At 40.5% G+C, this 18,695-nt stretch overlaps 1 protein-coding gene across 1 annotated transcript; it reads right to left on the bottom strand.

Moving 5' to 3' along the window:
• Positions 1–1,497: 1,497 nt before the first annotated feature.
• LOC140556917 (solute carrier family 35 member E2A) lies at positions 1,498–18,666 on the bottom strand. The gene is made up of 9 exons (XM_072681028.1): positions 18,391–18,666; positions 16,578–17,049; positions 11,597–11,732; positions 9,658–9,785; positions 7,637–7,757; positions 6,620–6,673; positions 5,364–5,436; positions 4,871–5,016; positions 1,498–4,702 (listed from the first exon to the last, which is right to left on the bottom strand). Exons 2-9 carry the CDS (start codon positions 16,858–16,860, stop codon positions 4,474–4,476), a joined length of 1,170 nt encoding a protein of 389 aa, XP_072537129.1. The 5' UTR covers positions 16,861–17,049; positions 18,391–18,666; the 3' UTR covers positions 1,498–4,473.
• Positions 18,667–18,695: the final 29 nt, after the last annotated feature.

Genomic DNA, 18,695 nt, shown 5'->3' with positions numbered 1-18,695 from the left:
GCTCTCCAAACAGCTTCTAGATGTTGCAAACATTGCCTTGATATTGTGGTGCAGGTTTGTGTTTCAAACCACTCCTTTAGATTTTTCTGCAAATCCCAATCCCACATACTACCACCTCCCCAAGTTGTTATGTTGTACTGAGATCTGTGGGAACACCTCTGCAGAACACTGAATTAGCTGCACTGGCTTTTGCTTTGTGACATGGTGCCTCATCATGAACAGCTGAAGATACTTTACCTGGGTAAAGAGCAAAGCACTTTGTAAGTCGCTCTGGATAAGAGCTTCTGTTAAATGCCATAAATAAGATAAGATAATCCTTTATAAGTCCCACAGTGGGGAAATTCTCAGTGTCACAGCAGAAAGGGATAGCAAGACACTCAGTTACAAAAAAAACATAGATAAATAATTTGCACTATGTACACAATATAAATAAGAATTAAAAAAGCAATAACAATATTATTTACCAGTTATTGCAAATAACACTTAATTGCATGTGTGTGTGTGTGTGTGTGTGTGGGGGGGGGGGGGGGGGGGCATTGTGTTACATTGAGGGATCTGTGTTCACTGAACACGTGTGTGTAGTTTAAGCGTGTGTGTATGTGGTCCGCTGGGAGCAGTGCTGGTTGTAGAGTCTGATGGCAGCAGGAAGGAAGGACCTGCGATACCGCTCCTTCACACACTTGGGGTGAAGCAGCCGGTCACTAAAGGAGCTGCCCAGTGAGCCCCTGCAGCCTCAGCTTTCTGTTCTTGACTGACCGAGGTGGAACCTGACAGTTTTCTGCTGTTGTAGTTCATCATGTAGTTAATTCTGACATGCTTTCCTGCTCGCCACAACTGTACAGGAGTTATCATAGCCTTTCTATCAGCTCAAACCAGTCAGCCCATTCTCTGTTGACCTCTCTCACTAACAAAGCATTTCCATGTACTGGATTTTTATTTATTTATTTATTGCACAATTTGCAGCTCTAGAGACTACAGTGCTGAACATCCCAGGAGATCAGCCTTTATAGAAATACTTCAACTATCACGCCATACTCGACAGTTAGATGATTCCATGAATAAATAAGTGAACAGATGTTCATTAGAAAGTGCTTGGACAGTGAAGCTACAGTAAATATATGAGCCTTCTTATCCCCCTTTAGTAATAGGGAATCACACCCTAGTCTGCCCTGGCAAGGGCTGTGTTCTACACTATGCAATACCATTTGAACCCACCGTTCCCCTTGAACCCATGGAGATAAAAAGAAATCAAATTCAAGAGGCATGGTGGGTTCAAATGGTTTTGCATAGCATATAACACAGGAAGCAGTGTTATATGCCATGCAACAACAGTGGTGGGTTCAAATGGTATTGCATCTTTTTATTTAATTTTAAGTTCATCTGACCACTGGCCAGAAGTGCAATAAAGTAAACTTAGCAACATGGATTCTGTTTTGTAGAAATTTATTTGAGAGTTAAACAAAGGAGATTCATTACAAATTAAAAGTATGCTGTACACCTCAGCAATGCACAAATAATACCTTTCGACTTTACACAAAGGATCAGACCAATTTATACAGAAACATCCTTTCCAACAGTAATTTGGTTAAACAGTTCTACGAAAATACATTTTCTCACGTTTTAAGACGCAACCTATTGTTTTCCATTCATAATGAAACACAACCATATAAAATCGTTTTTTTTTCTGACATGTTTGAAAAACCGCACAACCGTTTTTTTTTTTTGCAGTAAGGACACACATATTGCTATCTGCACACTTGCGCTAAGTGGAGAACATTACATTACAAGTGGAGATCGTTCAATGACATTGTCAAAACTATAAACTAACAAACATGTTCTTAGAAAGACATCCACAGACTTAAAAAAAAAGTCCACAGGCTCAGAATGGAAAGGTTCGTCCAAGACTCACCTCTACCCACAGCGAGTAGTGGGAGGCTCGTGGTAATAACAGATGACGTAGGTTATTTCACTGACGACCACAGGGAACGTCTTAAGCTCAGTAGTCTAAGGAACACAGGTTTGTTCTGAATTCAAGTCTCATCACACAATACAAGGCATTACAAGCACGAGTGGAAGGAAGAAAGGCTTGGGAAGCACTAGGTGAGATGTATTGTTTTAAAAAAAAAAAAAATGGCACAAGGTAAACGCTTTAATTAAGACACCGCACCTGACAGAGACAGAACAGGCAAGTCAACTAAGCATGAACTGCAAAGTGGTTCATTGTTGCCGTTTAAAACGGGATCATATGCAATGATCCCGACTTTGGGAGGGTAAAGACAGACACAGCCAGCCAGCGGCTCTTTTTCTGAACATCACTGGGTTCCCAACTCGCTCTGAGGAACCCAGCTCACATGCATCGGCCAGCTGATGCCAAAGCCAGCAGCACTGCACTGGAGTGATGTGGGAAGTACGTACCATCTACCCATCCTGGAGAGAACAAGGCCCTAGTTGCCAATAGCTAGCAGCATGACCTGGGATTCAAACTAAAACAACAAGCTTTTTAAAGGTCTTTTACAGTCTGATTAACCAACAGTAGCAGTACAACAAAACACTTGGTCACCGTCCTTTCTGAACGGCCAAACTCCACCATACAACAACCACAATTTAAAATTACCAGCTGCCCTTTACACTGTCTGGGAACATTTCGAGACAAATGGACCAACAGAAAAATGGTGGATTTGGAGATTTCTGAGGAATATAAATGACAGATGTCAGTGTACTGTACCCATGCCGATGTATTGCACTGCCATGGTGTGTAAATTAGGGCTTGTGTGATTAATGCGTCAAGGCTGAACTGTAAAAATAAAGTGGTGCAAATCATTCAAAAAGCTTGAATGTCAGTCTGCAAAATGTTCAGTGATCAAAACAAGGCAGTAAACTATTTAAAACAAAGAAAAAAAAGACAGAAACATGAAAAAGGAGTGGAAAAGGAAGAGCTCATTAAAGGTTAACTCCCGTTTTGGTAGCCTCACACGTTGTGGCCACAATAACTGCCACCACAGGTGTGTAATTGTTTATTTATTAAAAAAAACAAAAACAACAACTAATAATTACTGTTTTTTTTCTAAGATTAGTTTTTGAATACTTCGATATCTATTTGATATTCTATAGGCTATAATTACAACAGCACTTTTTTTTTTTTACAATTAATAATAAAAAAAAAAGGACTACATTAAAAGATTTAAATGGTTCAATTAGATTCCTTCAGGCCTTTGCTTTATTAAGGTCCCATCTAGGGAGGTCCCAATCTAGTTCTTTGTGCCCAGTTCCTACCATGTACTTTTATTTTTGAGTCCAATAGTAATCCGATCCAATCTTTGTGCTTTCATAGAGAACACAGTCACACAATAAGTCAGATTTGCTTGGCTGCACGTTAATAATACTCCAGTAAAAGAAAGTTGTTTTTTTTTTCTTTTTTTTTTGAGGTTTTAAAGTTTAAGGTATATTTCATAACATTTTTATAAATTAAATTTTTTGGCTGACATTTTTAAAAACAGCCAATTTACAGTGTGTTTAATGTCATAATTCAACTTGAATGACATCTCTGATCGTGTGGCCATCAGTTCCTTGCAATTGCTGCAGAAAAATCACTTTAAAAGTCAGGACGTGAGAGTAAAATATGTCACAGAGGTATCCCCCCACTATTCTGTTACCTTATGAAAACACGTCTCACTATTGCAAGTTGTAGGTAACATCAGTTTACAGCGTTTTACGAATTGGGCATAGATTAGCCCCAACGGACTGGATCAGGACATCCCTAGTCTATGTTCTATAGCACAGATTTTTTTTCTGAAATTACTGAGGTCAGTTATTAGTCCTGGGACTAGGCTTAGATGTCAAGTTTGATCAAACTATAGTGCAATTAATTCTGAACTTCTGCTATCAAACACTGTCATATTTCTCTTATAGGTCTCAATAAAACTTTTAGGAGACACCACTAAAGGCATACTTGACAAACCTTGTTTCTTCATTGCAGAAATGCAAAAAAGGCCTTATGACTGAAAGCTAAAATCAGGAAAAGAAAAGAAAGAAAAAAAAAACAAGAAATGAAACTTGGTCCCATCAAATACAGAAGATCCCTTTTGCCTTGTCTAATCAACTGGTGGAAACTTGCAGCTGGCTACAAAAGTGCTTAAAGATGTTCTTTCACATCTGTTTGTTGCTACCTTGTTTAAGCCTGCCTCCAATTTCAGGGATCACATAAAAAAAAGGCTGGTGGAAATAAATTTAGGAATGTCATATTTTATGACATCTCCCAGGCACATAAGTCTACATAGTTTGGTCATTTCATCATTCTAACAGAGTATCTTCTCCTGTTCTTGGTCCAATGTGAATTCAATTGGGTCTCAGCCTTTAAAACCTGGAAAATACTCACTTGGTCATTTCTTTTTAAAGCAGAAATGGAAATCCCCATCCTCACAGGATTTGAAGTGCCTTCAGAAGCAGAAGTCATTTCAGCTCTGCTGCTTTGATTCAGTCTGCTGCTTTGATGTTGGACTCCTGAAGTAAGGGTCTCTGGTCCAAGTCTGTTGATAGGGCGAGGGCTTGCAGCGTGCTTCTCTGAATTTGCTTGGCTTTGTTATAAAGCATAACTCCCACAAACACCAGTACTGTACCCACAGCAGAGAGGGCTGTGATGGGGTTACTGAACACGAGGATGCTGAGCCAGATGGACAAGGCATGCTTGACTGTGCTGGCCACACTGAGATGGAAAACATACAACTTTACTACATACAACATACAACATTTACTTTACTAAATTTGCGTGTTTGCAATTTTGATGGCTTAAACAAATGGGACCTAAGACTAGCTGAAACAGATGCTGGTGGAATCTACACTCAGCTATCAAATGACTGCGTGGAGTTCTCACCTGAAGGTGACAGGTGAGATGCGTCCCATGAGCGCGTAGGCCGTGACGCTCTGCAGGTGAAACAGGACTCCGTCCAAAAGCAACAACAGCACGACGTCCTGGCTTAAATTGAAGCTTCGCCCACTCTTTCCTATTACAGGTATGTCCTGAAGGCACAAGATGAAGGTGTTAGCATGACATGATCATAACTTGTATTGTATGTGATTATAGATATTTTAGAACTTTGTTGAGGTTAAGTCCTAAACTCTGAGTACACTTCCCCTGATAGAACCAAAGTTCCCTTCCCACTTACACAAGGAACTAGAATTAAGATCCAAGACACAACATATGTCAACACATGTTTCATGTTCAGCTTTTGTTTTGTTTGCTTTCACACACTAGTTAATGTGGATGTGTACTGAAGAGAAACTGGTTCCACATCAGCAGTCATACTCCTGCAATGTTAAAAACACGAAGGCCTTGACTTTATAGTTAACCGAGAGAACTGACTGACCATGAGGAAGACCCAGGCAGGAATTAGCATGATGACGGCAGCAGCACTGGTGTAGAACTGCAACTCTGGGGGGCTGAGGGGAAACAAGGACAACTTTGAACACTGGCTTTACCAGAGCAGGGTAGTTAGCAGGCATCTATTGTGTTAGGTTAAAAAATATTACAGCTGCTGCCTCCAATCACTGAGCATCAAGTTGATGGCTTTAGAAATCTACCACTCTTTTAGAGCTTCTCACCGCACCCATTACTGACTCAGGCATTCAATTGTGCACACAAAGCTTGCATAACCTTTGTTAAAAAAAAAAACTAAAAAAAACACCAAAAAAAAAAAACAAAAAAAAAAACATGGTCATCCTTCTCTCCTTCCAGACTGTTAGCACTTTGTGGTAGCAGTAGGAAGTGAGTGGGAATTGGCTAAACGTACATTTAGTTTAGAACAACACTACATTTACATTAAAGGCATTTTATCCAGAGCGACGTACAGGAGTGCTTCGCTATTTACTTAAAAATAACCTCGGCTAGTTTGAATAGACAAAAAAATTCAAGGATTTCTCTAAGCTTAAGACAGTACTAAACACAAGTCAATAAGGAGACCATAACTTTTCAGCCAAGTAAGCGAAGACAGCGAGTGACTCTGCTGTTTCCAGGGAAAGTTTATTCCACCACTTCAGTGCCAGGACGGAAAAAAGCCTGGACGCTTGTCTCCGTGGATCTTAAAGGATGGTGGGTCGAGCTGAGCCGTACTTGAAGCTTAAAGGGCTCTTAGTACTGATCGGCTTCTGACCTTTGCCATCAAGTATGGAGGGGTGGTCTGTTCTTGGCTTTGTAGGCCAGAGTCAAGGTTTTGAATCTGATGCGGGCAGCTACAGGAAGCCAGTGAAGAGAACGCAGCAGTGGAGTGACATGGCTGAATTTAGAAACGTTGAAGACGACCAGTGTCGCTGCATTCTGGATAAGTTGCAGGAGCCTGATGGTGCACAAAGGAAGACCAGCCAGACGATAGTTGCAGTAGTCAAGTCTTGAAGTGACAAGACACTGAACGAACACCTGGGTGGCCTTTCGGGAGAGGAAGGGTTGAATTTTCCGGATGTTGTACAGGAGAAATCTGTGTGACCGAGACTAGGGATTCTTCTACTCAAATACTACTCAAAGTCGTATTGAAATTTTAACACACAAACAAACAAAATGACTGGTATCAAAAATTATCTGGTATTTTTAGAATATAAGACTATGCAGCTGAGAACATAAAACACTCACCTGAATTTATATTTGTCCCCGCTTAGCAGCTTCTTAGAGAATACATTCTGTAAGCTACAATACAATATAGAGAAATGAATTAGACTGTTAATAAGCATTTAAATCATGACAGTCATGCAAAAAACATTTTTCCCCAGGTCATTTTGGAGCATCTGATTGTAATATGCATCTTCGCTTTGCATGCGGACAAGTGAAATCCGATCAACAAAAACGCATGTTACTGCCAGGTGTAAACAGGCTCACAGTCATGTTACACAGGAATGTAGCAAAAGCACTTTTATAGCTATAGCATGGTGTATTTGCCCAGACAGTTAACAGAATCCCAGTCTGCCACCAGGAAGCCAGTACTTTTACCCACTACACTACAAAAACACTGAAAATGAACAAGTGGGCTTGGGACACGCTCATAACCTCTGCTCGGAACCTATGCACGCCTGTTCTACACAACATCCAGCTGCATACAGGCCAGAAGACTTTTCTCCCCATCCAATCATTTGAATATTATTGAAGCTACCATCTGATCGTTTCCAGAAAAGGACATGCTAACATGAGATAAGAACATGTTGGTGCTTTGTTCCAAGCTGTTGGAGCTGCCAGAGCAGAGACACTGCTTATGTAGCCATGTTGATAGATATCATGCAATATTTTTATATTTATCCAATAGTTTTATCATTAGTAATAAGTTTTGCAAGTTCATATAAAAATCATAGAAGTATGGACATCTAGCATAAAGGTATAATTGCTCTTAATCTATAGATAGAGTGCTCTCTCTCCCAACTGAGTGCCCTCTTTCTTCCTCCATCAAGCTCAATCTCTTTCTCTCTCCCCTGATCGAGCATCACTTCCTCTCTTCGTCTTATGTTTAAGCTCTCTCCCCATCTCTCTCGATTGAGCCCCCTCTTTCTCTGTCTGTCTCTCTCGATTGACACTCACTCTCTGTCTTCTGTATGTTTCTGTATGTTTGTTCTTTAGTAAATGTTTCTACCATTCACATTAAATAACACCAAGAACACATACCAGTCCATGATGTTGGTGGAGAGAGCAGCAGAGAAGCCCAGCATGTTGAAACTGATTTCAGTGGCTGTACAGAGAGCCAGACCGGCCATTACTGGAAACAGCGACATGTTTACCCAAAGACCTGTTGATCAAACACAGGGTCGTTAGCGAGCAAGACTTGGATAGATGTGGCAGAAACACTGGCCATGCATGTAAGTCACTCCCACTCCCACTCACATGCCCACTTCCAACCCTTATATTTCACTTCAAACATGAAAACAAACAGAAACATGAAACATGCTTCTTATAGTGGGCTTGTGAAGGATTTTTATTTATTTAGCTCGGAATTTATTGGCTGTTTATGTCACCGGCAAAAGTTTTCACAGAAACCAGGCTAGATTTTAGCCTATCGCCTGCTCTGAGGTGGTCCAGTTTGTTTTCAATGGAGCAGAGGTTGAACCAAAGACGTTTTAAAAGACAGTCTAGAAGCGGTAGCACTTTTCCAGCCTTCGCTGTGTGCTGACTTTGAGCCCCCCTTCTGCGAGCAATGCCACAGGAAAAGTCGTAGTCATGAGGCCAGATTCACGTTGCAACCTGTATTCCCATTACTAGAAGAGTCTGACGGTCATTTGCATACACTCCAGTATTGCAAAAATAAACGCCACCACTTCGCTAGTGTGCCTGGTGTATATGAATTAAATATAATGATTCAAGACTGTCACGTAACAGTTTGGAGGTTTTTGAATTGTTCTTTTCTGGTTAAGCCAGATTTTCTTTTAAAGGAGGACAGCAGTTTTTAAGGTCAACGGTCCATCATGTTGTACATCATAACAACATTTAGGCTGCAGGTAAAAGTGTTACAACTGCCCAAATTCGATTTACATCATGATGTAGCTTGCATTGAATTTTAGTCTTAATAGATTGTGCTCAGCAGAACCAACCTGCATGCTTAAAAGAACATTAGTGTTTCTATCACATTCCTCTTTTCATGCAACATCAAAAATCTGCTAACAGGGAGCTGCTAATTTAAACTTGGCTCGGTCTGTAAGTTCAGACCTGGCTGTTCAGACAAAGGTTGCATTGCCATGTTACCGCAAGTGGACCAAAAATGAAAAGTTGCATATTCAACATGAATTCCTTCCTTAATTCAAAGATTCTCAATGATTCCCGGGTGGACTGCGGATCCACAATCACCTTGACCAGGAAGAAGCAGATTAGAAGGATGGATGCATATTAAATACGTTTTTGCTGTTTGCACTGCCTTGCAAGTAACAAATGTGTCACATACTGCAATACTGTAAGCAAGACTGTTTTAATAAAATTTTAGGAATACTGTTACAGTTAAAAAAAAAAAAAGAATTACACCCTTATAAAGAGTAAAAGTTTACTTGTTATGAAATCAGAACAGTGGGACCCGAAGACTGCTCTCTAGCGGGTTTAAACACCACACAAACTGAATCACTGTCTGACACCAATATTTGCTTGGAACTATTCATTTAAAACCCATACTGTGAGAATAAACACAGTATTGCAGAACTTCAGTATTAATATTTTCTTACATCCCCATCACATATGAAGTAAACAACATCGCATTTGGCCCACTTTTACCTGCAGTGCAGCACATGTTGGTGAGCAACTCTCATCAGCCTTACGTCAGTATGCAATTCACACTTCTCTGATCCTGTCACCCTAAGCAGACACAAATGGCCACTGTTCAAAAGTAGCCAAGCTGACAGAACTGGCTACTATTCAGGTGAACTTGTGTTCCAATCGTGGCTATTCTATACTACTCTCACAAGTCCTATTTACCTGACAGCTGAGCCTTCGAGTTCCAAGACATACCATACTCCTGTCCATTAAACAAAACAAAACAAAAGAAAAAAAAAAGTGGACAATAAGGGAAAGAAGGCCACCATTGTGTGTGAAACCAGATACACATAACCCCATGGTTTGTTCCTGGTTTTTAGAGCTCAACACATGAGCCTATATTCCAGGAGCCAATGACACATGCACTGCATATTCAGTAGGGTGTTCCTTAGTACCTGTGTATTCCCCCAGTATCAGCCTTGACATAATAACAGTGAAGATTGGCGCTGAACTTTTCACGGTCTCTGCAAACGACACAGCTACGTTCTTCAGGCTAACCAGCCCGAGGACCACAGTGGTAAACCTGAGAGGAAAGACAACAGGAACACTTTTGAAATGAAAAGCATCCATATTTCACACTAGAGCTGGGCGATATGTAACATTTTTATATCACAATATTTTAAGCTGTTTTTTACGCTATGCGATCATCTTAAAAAACAAAAAAAACAAAAAAAAACAACAACAACTGCTATCTAAATACTCTCCTATACTGAGTACCGTGATTTTTACACAAAATATGCTGAACTCCACTGAATTAAATAAGACTATTCACTAATTGTCTAGTACATAGGCCCTCCCAGGCCAATGAAATCATGTTCCAACCATCAAGTGGCTGCAAGTTACAAGCTATACCATCACTTAGCCAAACTAGCTAAGTGCACTCCAAGCCAAAAGGGATCGCTGTAGTACTGGAAGAGGAGTCTGCGTTTAATAACAACGTTCTTGGTCCTATATGGAACATCTACAAATATTTTCTCACATTTAACCAGGTAGAGAACCCTTTAACCCTCTGGGGTCTACAAGCAGACTGGTGTGAAATGCCGCATCTAAAAAAAATCTCCTGAATCTAAAGAGCCTGTCCTTCCGATTGCATCTAAGCAAGACATTATACGTGACTCACAAGCAGAGTTACCAGGCCGTGAACACTGGCCGAGATACTAGTCTGTGTCTAATTGGTGGGTTTGTGTGTCCGTCATCAGTAGCTCAACTTGTAGCTCAAATTTGTGGATTTAAGCGTCCATCCAGTTTTTGCGTGACACTGACCAATGAACACTCAGAAACTGCCCCTCACCATTTATACAGCATTTTATATATACATTCCACCACTTTTGTGAACTTAAGATTCTGGTAAATTCATTTCAAGCACCAAAACAATCCACATTAGTAAAGGTGTGTTTTCACAAGAAGAATCTCTCTTTGCACAGTGCTTTAGGTCACTTGGTTATAGAAAGAGCTGGGATTGTTCTGAATATTTTGATATAAAACATGTGGATTTTATCTTATATTCAAGGGGCTTTAAAGGTGACTTGAGGACCAAGCAAATAACCATGCTTATTGCAAATACAAGGCAACGAAATGCAGTTAGCAACTACCAGAAATGCAAACAGCAGTACTGCATAAATAATAATAAATAAGTAATAATATACAGAGCACAGAATATTGTACATTCTATTGTTATTATAACATGCAAACACGTACAGTGTATTCTGTATTCAGTGTACAGTATGTTGTGTATTGGTGAATGCTAGAACTAAATTAATCCAGAGCATACAGTATATAGGCAGATGTGATTAAGACTTAGAGTAGCAATTTGTAAGTCTGTAAAAGCTTTGTGATTACCATGCTACAGAGCACCTGCATTTGCAGTACTGGACTGTGGTAAAAGGTTTCCCAGGTTTCCCTGAAGCAGAAAGCATGTTTCTGCATGTTAGCAATTAAGGTTAAAACATAGTTGAGCAGTCAGATGTTGGAAAACATTCCTTTACGCTGAAATGCCTGAAATTCTTGAAATATTTACATTTAGATTGTAGTCATCAGATAATCATGATCAGCCAGATAGAGAATCTAGAGAACAAGCTTCAGTTCATTTAACACTAAATAAAAACATTATCTTGCATTAGCCCTGTTACTGCAGCTACTATATACACATTGCTTCCATACACATTTTCATAGATTTTTAAGATGGAGATAAAAATCTGAAATGTTCTATTGTACCACTTTGCAAACATCTGTGTTCAGGTGATGTGTGTAATGGTCAACAGTTGCAGATAAACCCTCAGTGAAACAAACCGGTTGTAAAGTAAATAGCATGGATTGCCAGTTGGAGCAGCATACCTCATCAGACCCACAAAAAGCATGATCATGAGAAAGTTGGGCGGGTATTCAGCTCGGGATTTGTGCTGGTACAGGCAGCAAGGCACGCACATCTTAACGCAGCCGATGACAGTGGTGGAGAGCATCTGAACAGCACCTGGAAAAAGGGGGGGGGAAAAAGACAATGAGCTTGGAATCACACACACAAGACATGTTTGAGAACTACGCACAAGATGTACAGCAGTATGCAACACTACACTCTTAAAAAGGTGCTTTAAATGGTTCTGCCATGCAAGAACCACTTTGGTTTCATTAAAGAGCCATGTTTGTAATAGAGATGCGAATGAATGAGAGGAACGTTTACATCACGTGAAAATTCCTTACACCTTCAGGTCTCTATTACACAAACAGTTCATTATGGAACCAAAAATGGTTCTTGTATGGTATCGCTCAAAGAACCATTTGAAGCACCTTTATTTTTAATATTACAGTGTAAAACTACAACAATTATACACAAGAATTAATTTTAACCACATCGCCTTGCCCTGCTATTCAGTGGCCTTGACCCGGCGCTTCCCTCAGCTGCTCACGCAGCCTGTTTGAGCCAGTACAGTACTGAAGCGTGTATAGGTGCAGTGTTTAAGAACCCTGTTTTGCCAGGGGAAAGCTTCTGTTCCTTTAGGCCTGGTCGGTTTTCCAGGTCAAATAATACTGCAAATGATTGCCAAAGAAATTATTGACATTATGTTGAATGAATATTAGTATTATGAGTATTAGCATTAAGGTGAGTCAGCATACCAAATGTGAGCACTAACTTTCAGTTCTTTAATGCATTTCTAAAATGCATTTCTGCCTAATGCGGTGTAATTTTTTCGGAATCACAAATTCAAATGCATTATTTTGATGACTGTTCTAAAGTTATTACTTCTAATATCTAAACAAAATAAAGTCAAATAAAGGTCTCATTAATTATTAAGAGGCAGAGCAGAGTTGAAGAGGAGTAATTACTGGAGTGCTGGGAGCCAGCGAGCAAAAGAGTGGAGAAAAAAAAGGCTGGAGTGGAGTGGAAGCAGAACTCTTTACTGAGAAAGTCATGAAGCTGAACTTGTGAAAATTACATTCTATCCTAAATGATGCAGCTGTTGAACACTAACCCCAGTGCCTAAATGTGTAACTCCTGCACCATTTAAAACAACATAGCAATTTTACCTCAAACCCACCTAAAATATCATTTTTATGACACATTGACTTGTAACAGGGAGACCGGCATCGCTGCCATCAACGCTCTGGACCCAGAGAGTGAACAAGACCTTTGAAGAGAGCTGTGTAACACTTCACAGCATGCATCACAGCCACAACTAAGGATCTTCAGCTAGCTACAAGAAGCAGACAGCTCAGTGTTCCCAGCATGAATATAATGGCAGAATCCAAAGGAAATGTTTCCAGAGGAAGCGAATGAGAGAGCGAGCGAGTAAACATGAGCTAATCGTAGACTGGTTTCTTTGGAGGAGAGAGCTAAAAGAAATAAGAGGGTGTAAGAGAGATGCTAAGCTGGCCTTCTCAGCATTGGACTTGGATATGATGTTTGTTGTTGACTAGCAAATGTTTAATCACAAGCTAAATCAGCCCATTTTAGGTTTAGCCATTAGCCAGACACATGTTCACACTACAAACACTTATTGTTTTCTTACATTTGCATCTCTACGTGTATGGCAGCAATTTCATTCCAGGCATTTAATCAAACAAAGCTGAGTTACCTGAATTTGCATACTATGAATGGCATAAAGTCACCAAACAGCAGTGTGAAAGACTCGTGGGGAGCTTGCCAAGACATGAAAGCTGTGACTGGCAGTCAAGGTTATTTAACCACAGTGATTTTTGAATGCTCTCAAATTTAGTTTAAAGTTTAAATATTAGTACTGTGTTGTTTAAATTTAATTAATAACTTCTTTGCATTGTAATTATTATAATCATTTCTTTGCATTATTTGAGCAGTGGTCATATCTGCAAATAAATGCTCTAAATAGCAATATTTTTATCTGGAATTTAGGGGAAATGCTGTCCATGGTTTATGAAATACAATGCAAATATAATTTTCACACATGCCTATAAATAGCAAAACCAGAAAAACTGATCATGTAGGGTGGTCTCTTCATTTTTTCCAGAGCTGTATATTTTTTCAAGGGTCTGGGTCTGAGCATGACTGCATGACATGAACACGGTGGCTTTGCCTCACATCCCACCACACTAGATAACACACCCTGAGATCAGTAGTAGTTATAGGTGCTTGTGTGCTGTCCATGTGTTGGCCAACTTGCCACCCAACTTTTACTCAGTAAGGATCCTCTCCAAGGATAATTTAGCCAACTAGCTGTTCTTTCCCTAGCACTCCTATAAGTTATAATAAGGTGTTAGTAGAGGTGGATGGTATACAGAGGAATTTAATAATGTTGACTGAATTATAGATTACAATGTGTCTGAATAATCTGTCTAAAGAAGCTTATTCCCTCATGTGCATTGAAGGTAGGGGTGCAGTGGGAGCTCACTGATTGATGATGTACACTACTGAGACCATTCACTCGACTTTAAGGCTTTAAGCTCTTCGCTGGAACATATTCTGTTCTGTGGTGCTTAGCCTGCTAGCTTACTTATCCAAGCCTAGATGGCTAAAATCCAAGCACAGCAACATCTGTCTTGTGAAACCTCTCTTTTACTCCCAACACCAGCCGACGTGTCAGAGCTCCACATTTACAGCTTTACTGGGCCGTCTGAAACTGGCTAGGAGATACAAAAAACTCTAGACGTTGGGCTTCAAGCGGGCTTTTGGTCAGTCAGACTTCTCTGTTCTCCTTGTAAGTATGTTCTGTGGTGAGCAGACATTTATCCTGCTAACTAAGCTAATGCTGAATGGATACATAAGAGATAATCTTTCTTATACATGGAAAAAGGCCAGTGCTATCCTCTTTTTTTACTCTGCTGAAGCCCACAAGCTATAAAGAATGAATGGAGCCACATCAACAGGTGCACTGTGGCTTAACTAAGGGTTCAGGCGAAAGTGAGGTCTCCCTGCTGGCACAAACAGTGTACTGCACTCCAAAAGGTGTTCCTGGATGCAAATTTCATTCAAATGGCTTTTGGGACATTTTGATCGCTGTACAGATATGCATGGATAACTTGATGGATTACTTGTTAAACTGTTACGATAGCCAGCATTTAAACACTGTCAGGGAGAGGGCAGTCTACGCTCTAAAAACCCTGCATTACAAACCCGTTTACATATTATAATCAAAAGCAAGATTCATATGTGGCCTGAACAAGGTTGTGTGTGATCAACAACATATCATTCATTATGTCTGTAGGCCTATATTACCTTTGCACAGATAACTGGGATGTTTCATTTCAATGGGAACGTCACATGATGTGATGCTATGGGCCAAAGTCCTCCTGCCCCATAGGTTTCTATATCTCCATTAATTAACTTTCATGGAAACTCCACTATCAAAAGTAGTCAGAATGCACAGCCCTGCCTTGTCTTTGTGGCCGATCCACTGCATGAATGGTGGGAAAATCGAACTGCATATTTTATTAAGGGTTAAGACTGTCAAACACACCTGTTACAGCAAACAGTGCTAAATAAATGCCAGGTGATGTCCAGCAGTCACAACCAACCAACGTACCTACCAATCATTTCAGACCACAAATGGAAGCTAGTGCATACTTGCAATCAGATATAAAAGCTCCTCAGCAGGGTTTTTTGCACAAATAGCTCATTTTGCACCTGCTTCTACTACATTTACTGAACCATGACAATTGAGAACAGCTTAATTGATTTGAGAAACTGTCTAAGCCCATCACTGCTCTAACTGGGAGATTGTAGGTTTGATCCCCCAGTGATGCCACAGCCATCCATGACCAGGAGTCTCAGATAGCACGATTGGAAGCACTCTCTCTGTATGAGCCCTTCCTCTCATCTCATTACTCAGCACAATACTAGCAACTGTGGTTATGGGTAGACTTACATAACAGATTTAGAACTCAGTGCTGGTTGAGTCCTAACTGGTGGATGGCAACTGGAAATTACTAAATTGGGGGAAAACCCCCTTGTAGTAGCAAATCTGATACATCGTCTTCGCTCTCCAAAAATGTACGAGATAGATATAAGATTATTATTTGATCATCATAAACATCTTTCCGTGAATATGGCAGAAAAATTTACTTTAATAGACGTACAAAAGTTTTACTCTCAGTTTCATCAGCCTATTCCCACCTGCCTGCTAGGTCTCCTCATCACACAGTGCTACCAAGCTAAAAGGGAGCAGACTATCACATTCACCTTTTCAAACTTTTGCTACCACAATGTCATAGGACAGCTGAACAAGCCTGGAGGAGAACTAACTGCCAATTCTTTCACATTAGCTAATGAACGCCTGTGTAGGCTAGCAGCACTGTGCTGAACGATGGTGGAGAACAAGGCCAATTACTCTCTCTTGGACTCACCGTCACAGATGTCTCTCCCATCATAGGGAAACAGGGCGAAATGATGGGCCATCCCACCCACCCTGAGAGAGAGAGCAAGGCCAATTAAGCTCTCCTGGCTATGGATCTCCTGGTCTGTGCTATCATCGGGATTGCACTTGTTAAGCCTCCCCCATTGATAACAGGGCTAATGTTTATAGACAGTTGTGGAAGTCCCTGGAAGCCTAAGGACTCAAATGTTGCAAATATTGTTTTTAAGTTCAAATGACCCTGTATTGACTCTCTTGGCTATTGTCTAAAGTGCTTGAAAGACCTTAAGGCCACTGATGGATCATCTATACAAGTATTGTGCTGATATGACCGTAACAACAGGCAACTATGTGTGATAGCTTAGTCACTGTCCTGCTGCAAACTATGAGAGGGGAAAGAAAAAAAAAAGTCTGGCTTCAGCGTTCCACTCCACTCTGTCGCCAGTTGGAAAAAAGAAGACTTTCCACAGACAGCAGCTGTCTCACCCCGTACTTACCCAGCATGCTTGGCTCGCCCTCTAGAAGGGTGAGGATGTACTTGTTTAGGAAGAGCGTGCAGAAGCTGAAGAAGAACCACAGGCACAGATAAGACAGCGCTCTGGAGTTCCACACCCCTGAGTCAGCTTCGATGACCGTGGTCTCGGTGATGGTGATCTTGAGGACCTGCTCTCCAGGCATGCTCTCGCTGCGAGCCAAAATCACCCTCTCCTGCCTGGACCTCCTTAAAGGGGAGAGGAACCTCCAGAACATGAACCTCCCCAACCGCCCACTGCCAGGCATGGTGTGCCAAATGATGGGCACCAAGCATACAGTGTGCAGGAAAGGGGAGGGGGTGTGGAGGATAGGGGGGAGGGGGGTGTTGGAGAGAGAGAGACTCCTGTGATTTTACTCCATTTTAAACGTTGTAACGTCAACCTATGATTGAGGTAGACCTTGCTGAGGACTCTAGTGGTGTCGGCTGGAGGTCATCTGCAAGATAGAACAAAAGACACCCATCAAGAATGGTAACGATAGTGATTATGGTAGACGATAACTACCCTCTCCAGATAAAAGGTACAAGTACAGTCACTGGGGTGGTACACTCAAGGGTGTGTCTACACTACTGTGTTTAGTTACAGAATATAATTGTACTGTATTACATTGCAAATATTGTTTTTAAGTTCAAATGACCCTGTATTGACTCTCTTGGCTATTGTCTAAGGTGCTTGAAGGACCTTAAGGCCACCGATGGATCATCTATAGATTGTCGGTACTTTTCAGGACAAACATGTACCAGAGCAGTACCTCTGAGAAGGTCAGTGGTTATTGTATGACTGTATTACAACAATACAATGTTTATACAATGTATAAAAATGCTAAAGAGCCTTTATGAAGTGTACCGTCCGATCACCTTACTAACACCAACCATACGGCTAAATTGTAAAGTGCAAAATGACTTATGTTGGAAATAGAAATGTCAATCTCAATATATTGCCGAGTTATCTGCAGAGTAATTGCACCAGAGCTGATAAATGTAGCTTGAACCATGGTGCAAAGTCATGCTTGCTGTGCTTATACATACACAGATAGCTACACATATATACACATACACACATACATACATACACACACATACATACATACATACATACATACATACATATATATATATATATATATATATATATATATATATACACACATACATACATACACACATATATATATATATATATATATATATACACATATATACATACATACACACACATATACACATATATATATATATATATATATATATATATATATATATATATATATATATATATATATATACACACAGCAAACATGACTTTGCTACACTGCATTTTTTTTGCCTTGTTCGTGAACTAAGCCCTGACAGTGAAGCTGAATCTATCTATCTATCAATCTGCCTTATGTTACATGAATGGATCATTTCCTTTGACATTTTTAAACCTTAATTTTTATAGAGATCATATGGACCGCTACTAAAGTTTCCAATATGAGTACCAAATCAGAAAATGTGGCATCGTGCCATCCCTAAACAAGAGCAAAGGCAGGCATTATCTGAACAGTAAGACGTTTAGCTAGCAGACAGCTAACCTGACGTTAGCTGCCGTTAACAATAACTTGTTAGCTACAAAGCAAAGCAAAGCAAAGCAAAGCAAATGACCAAGACAAAAAGACCCTGACACTTAGATTAACGTGACGATTATTGCACTTGACCGTGACAGGGTACACTTACTACACTTAATCGACTAACTTTCCGTGTTAAGTGCACTCGTGGGTCAGAGAGGAGGTCGTTACCCGTTGCCACATTGGCGATTCTGGTAGTCAGAAGCGAAGCCTTCAGCTCATCTCTCCAGTAGCGGGGATCGGCACCTCTCTCTCCTCGGCACAGCAGAGTTAGCAAACATCGGACTTTCGGCTGCTTGTAACCCGTAGTCTGCCTTGTTATTCAGAGAAGGCGTCTCCGAACCGCAAGGCATTAAAACACACTCCTAAACAAGATGGTTTTGTTTCTGTTCAGCAGCTCCAGCCCCGCTCCTCCTCATCCGCCACTCTTCTCACGGCTTCTCCACACGGTTGTTCTTCATACACTGTTCAGTCCA

Source organism: Salminus brasiliensis, chromosome 6, assembly GCF_030463535.1.
Source record: "Salminus brasiliensis chromosome 6, fSalBra1.hap2, whole genome shotgun sequence".
Taxonomy (NCBI): Eukaryota; Metazoa; Chordata; class Actinopteri; order Characiformes; family Bryconidae; genus Salminus; species Salminus brasiliensis.
The sequence above is the reverse complement of the archived record's forward strand: the minus strand, read 5'-3'. Positions and strand labels throughout refer to the sequence as shown.

Excerpts from the sequence above, each read along its gene's own strand:
- LOC140556917 (XM_072681028.1), bottom strand. The coding sequence starts at position 16,860 with ATGCCTGGCAGTGGGCGGTTGGGGAGGTTCATGTTCTGGAGGTTCCTC. Across the intron at positions 11,733-16,577 it reads GGGCGAGCCAAGCATGCTGG|GTGCTGTTCAGATGCTCTCC; the intron begins GTAAGTACGGGG and ends CCCTTTTTCCAG. Across the intron at positions 5,437-6,619 it reads GGGGACAAATATAAATTCAG|CCCCCCAGAGTTGCAGTTCT; the intron begins GTGAGTGTTTTA and ends GTTTCCCCTCAG.